The sequence below is a fragment of the Buceros rhinoceros genome, unplaced genomic scaffold (genome assembly GCF_000710305.1).
Source record: "Buceros rhinoceros silvestris isolate BGI_N320 unplaced genomic scaffold, ASM71030v1 scaffold14173, whole genome shotgun sequence".
NCBI lineage: Eukaryota > Metazoa > Chordata > Aves > Bucerotiformes > Bucerotidae > Buceros > Buceros rhinoceros.
The window spans coordinates 3,671-8,600 of record NW_010401931.1 but is presented as its reverse complement, the minus strand read 5'-3'; the positions used below and the strand labels follow the sequence as shown (position 1 = coordinate 8,600).

Here is a 4,930-nt window from a genome sequence, read left to right as displayed (position 1 = left end):
CAGGAATGCAAAGAAACTTCATGTGACCCTTAAGGATAAGGGATAATTAAGAGAAACAGCAGTCTCCATGGAAATCAGTAAGACCCTCTGAGACTTTTTCATCTCTCACCAATATAGCCCTGTCAAAGATAGCTGAAGATAAAGGTGGAAGAGTACAACAGAGAGATGAACTCTGTCACAGTTACATGCCTCTTCATGCCTCCTCGATCTCCATTTATACATGACAACTCCCTCCACAATAGCTCAAGTAATCTTTCAGCACTCCAAACATTTTCAGATTAGCTAATCGTAACTCTTAATATCCTAAGAGCAACTGCTATTTTGGTTATAGAACACCACTCTACTCTACTACTTCCACTACTTAGAACTGACAGACGCAGATCTACCCGAACTGTTGTAAAGGTATTTCTTAAGGAGATCTCTCCAGGTACTTCCTCCAAGCCCATTACCCTGGTTTTTTCCTAATCTCTTTCAAAAAACATGTTTTCTCCTTTCCCCTGAGTACATTCAGTAAATTATATTAACTGATGTGCACAAATTACAGGGGTATGTGAGTTCAGATGACGTTATGAACTGTTTTTCCCTTCCTGACATTGTTTCTATGTGTACAGTCATTTATAGAAACCAGTCTCCCGTTTCTACAGTTTTAGCTTAATTTCTGGATCATTACACTTGACACAGTGGCTCCTAAAGTCAAATCCAGCTACGACTCAATCCCGATTCATTTTCCTTTAACACTTACAGCACTTTTGAAAATAATAAAGTTGCTGAAAGTATGTTAACCTTTAAGTTCAGTAAACCAGATGTGAATTCAGATTGCAAAGCCCACTTGAGAACAACACGAGTTACCTGTAGATATCATGTTTTACACTTGCACGCGTTTTCTGACTGGGATTGTAATCTTCAGGTGGCATGTAGATAATCGTCCCTCCTTCTGGCAAAGAGGTTTCGCTTCGTGATTGCGACACAGATATGACACGCCATTTTGACATGCCGAAATCTGCAATCTGAGAAGGAGAAATCAGTCGTTGTGAGATGAAAAACTTCTTTTCAATCTGTTGACCATTATTAGAAATTCCTGAAATATGCCTGAAAGAACAGGTGACTTCAAGTCCTTAACCTGACATAAAAAAAGTATGTGGTTGTCCTAGCAACAGGAAACACCAGCTCCAGTTCAGAAAGCATTCCCAGGTCATGACTCATGCTATCCCTACAGCCTTACCCTATCCTGTTTTTCTTTTAAGGAAGGACTCATACTCTATGGCTGGAGAATCTGCTATGAAAGTCTGTCCCATATGAAGAAAATCACTTTCTTTGGTTAAAAAAAGCAAATAAAAGAATCACTGAGTGCTTCTAGCTCCCTGGTTGTGAAGAAAACACAGATTTAGTATAAAACACAATAGCTCTACAAACTTAGCTTGCAGATATCCTAAGACAGTTGCTCTCCACCTCACCCCCAGAACTATGAAATTTTAAATTCTATTAACAAATTAATAAATTTTATATTCTAAAATTCTGTGCTGCGAAGTGTGGCTGAGTATTTTCCATAACGTGCACTCTGGGGCCTTGTTCCATCCTACAGAGTTTAGGATCTATGTATCTCTATATAAAAAATTAATTGACTTCAGTTTACATTCCAGACATCCATGAGCCAGGGTCAAGATGTCAGACTGCGAAGGGAGACCGCCAGCAGAGTAAGCTTGATGGCTGCACTGCAGACTGTCTGGCGTACAAGGGAGAAAGATAAGCAACCAGCTACGGGCTCTGTACTTGTCCAGCACTTGCATAAGAGCAAAACCGTTTTCAGTGAAAATGCCTGTGCAAGCACTGCAGCAACTGAGATAACAACTAAGCTTTCTGTAAAGCGTACAGTCAAATCCATGGTGAAAAATAACCTTTTTTTCTCTACAATGTATTCTCATCAAGCCTTCCTCCTGGTAAGTGGTCATGTTACCTCGCTCAGCCAGAAGTGCATGGTGTTAATTTTATATATTTGCAATAATTCTTCTATTTGACATGCATGATAACCTTCCTTGCATTTCCTGCCAGCTGTCCTAATTTAGAGAATCATGCTTCACCCCAAAAAAACCTAAAGACAGTCTTCCAGAGACTTCTTATAGGAGGCAGGGCAGGTGTGCAAGAGTTAACCTTTTCCTTTCAATTGCTCCTGCAAAGCAATAGTTTAGATGTGGTCAGGCAGAGCACCAGACCACACCAATGCTGCTAGGGATTAAAGAAAGAGTGGATAAAAATACTACTTGAATACTTGGACCAGTTCCCCAATCAGGTTTATTAAGAAGCTGGAGAGATGGCAATACCTCCACTGCAATACCACCGAGTGGGAGGTGGTATGACCTGCTGAGGGTGTGAGTGGAGACAACGCTGCGTAAGGTAACTTGCTGCCAAGAAAAATGCCTTTGCAATGAAGAAAGAAGAAATCAGCACTGGATCTTTGCTCAAAGGACTCAGAGTAACAAGTGAAGCATTTGTCATTTGAGTATCAATTAAGTGCAAAATACCCCTTATTTCTCCTTTACTTGAATAGTGTATTCTTTCAGTTTTAAAAACAGAGGATCTTTAAAAAAAAAAAAAATCCCTTAACTCTTGCAATTATGGAAGCATCTAATGACTTTGCCAGAAGTATTTTTGGTCTCTTCATCATAGCAGGCTTATTATAAGAGGCAGAATTCAAGTTTTAAACTAATGTTAATTCTCTACATGTTTGCTTGCTCTAAGGACCTTCACAAAATCCATCTTCCCACGTGTTCCGATTTTGCAGTTACAGTTTACATGCTCTTATACTACACTAACAGAACATGTATGTACATATTGCATAATAAATATCCAGAACTAACTTGTCTGAGCATCTTGGACAGGACCACTTTCTATTTTCTTCTCAGAAAGGGCCAGATGTAGCTATCCCTGGAAAGTTGCCAGATGGGAGTTTCACTGCTATTGAGTTATCGGTTACAGCTATAGCATAAAAAGCCCGAAGTCTGGCTTTCTGGTTTTTTCAGGTGGATCAAATCCATTCTTGAGCAAAGCAAAGTTTTCAAAAGAAAGACTCAAAAGTTCTGTCTGCAAGTATAAAAGAAAATGTCTGGCATACAATTACATACCCTCTGTATGGCCACATCCTCACTCTTCCTCCTTTATAATAATTAAAACACTTTTGCTTTTTCTTGATACTGAAGGACGTAAGAATTACAAAACTCTACCTTGACATGAAACTCATCACCCAGCAAAATATTCTGGGTTTTCAAGTCATGGTGCAGCAATGGAGGATTCATGTTGTGCAAATAGTTTACTCCCAAAGCAATTTCATAAAGAATGCGGAATCTCAGGCACCAGGAAATGTCAGGATATACATCTTTCTGCCAAGATAAAACCACAAAACCAGAATATAGTCATCTGTTCTGATCTAAAAGCACGACAGAAAGACTTTTATAATAAGTCAACAGTGATTTGGACAAGCAGCAATCTTTTAAAACATACATTACATTAACTTCTTAAAAAATTGTAACTGAGCATTAACACTGGTTAGCTGTCAAAACAAATATGTAAATGTTAATTGTGCAGTGCTACGTCTCCATTCTCTGGCATTTACACAATAGTTCATGACTGCTATACGCAATGTAAGACACTTACTACATTACTTATTCACATGGAAACATGATTTAAAGATGAATTCCTGTATGAAACTTGCAACCCACAGATTACAAGCACTACACAAAGGAAGGCAAGAATTGTATTTTCAGCTGACATTGGGGTAAAAAAAAAAAACTGTGGTGAAACTAAGCACAAAGTATTACCTTTATAAATATTAATACACCAAGAAAAAGGCAGGAAAATTCATCTCAAATATTGGAAGTTACATTGACATTAATGCCTCTGTGAAAAACACACAGCTGAGCTCTCTAAGGCATGAGAAAGGTACTGATGAAAGGTACAGAAGAGACTGCAGTGCTGTAGAGACACGACTACAATAGCTTTACAGCAGCAACACTGGATGCTCAGACCAAGCTAATGGGAGCAGCTGAAAGTTCAGCAGAGGAGAACTTACTCCTGAGAGTAAGATCTGGTAAAAATATCCACATCTATTTAGATTAGTAATATTCAACTTCTATAAACTAAAGTCAAAATCTTAAATTTTTTAAAATAAAGATTCAAATTTGAGAAAAATAGCTCAGCTTTGCATGATATTTACATTGGCAATGATTCTGAAACTCAGGTTGAAGAAAGCATAAGTATTTCAGTTTCTAATTAGAGAACAAGAGAGACTTTTATATAATAATTCAACATGAAGCCAGTTATAGGTCACAACATTAAAGGAAAAAGTGTAATAAAACTGAAGTCTGCTGAGTTTGGTTGTCTTTTTGAGATACAGACAGCTCATCTGAGCTCCAAAACACACCAGTGACAATGACTGTTCTTTAATTTGAAATATTAATAATACATTTTACTATACTAGTTCCCTTCAATATGGAAATCATAATCTTTAGAAACAACCAGGGATTGTATTTAAAGACTGTAAGTACACTTACCCCATGTAAAAGCTGGTTTAATGACCCATTTGGCATGTATTCCGTTACTATCCCCAGAAATTCAGGCTCGTTGCAAATTCCCAAAATTGGCAGAACGTAACTAAACCTCGCTTTGTGCAATATCTCTGCCTCTTTTAGAAGGTGGTTTCTATCACTTGAAGAAAACAAACAAACAAACAAAACTAGGTAACTAAAGTAAATGTTGGGTTCACTATATTATCTTTAAAAACTTACATACCTATAGGCAGTACCACCACCTCTCACCATTTGATTCCTGCTACACTGTTTTGATAACAAGGTACTGTCAGACAAACTAGAATCTGCAAATGCAAGACAGCTTCCTCAGTTTGCTGTACCACCGAAATGTCTGTACTTCCATCACACAT

At 37.9% G+C, this 4,930-nt stretch overlaps 1 protein-coding gene across 1 annotated transcript in view; it reads right to left on the bottom strand.

The window, feature by feature from the left end:
• The window catches only part of RIPK2 (receptor-interacting serine-threonine kinase 2), an 18,302-nt gene extending 13,608 nt beyond the window's left edge, over positions 1-4,694 (bottom strand). The window contains exons 1-3 of the mRNA XM_010132464.1: positions 4,545-4,694; positions 3,219-3,374; positions 850-1,007 (exon numbers count right to left, since the gene is read on the bottom strand). Coding sequence (XP_010130766.1) covers positions 850-1,007; positions 3,219-3,374; positions 4,545-4,580 — 350 coding nt within the window. The 5' untranslated portion in view covers positions 4,581-4,694. The remainder of the gene's footprint in view (positions 1-849; positions 1,008-3,218; positions 3,375-4,544) is intronic.
• Between the last annotated feature and the right edge of the window lie 236 nt (positions 4,695-4,930).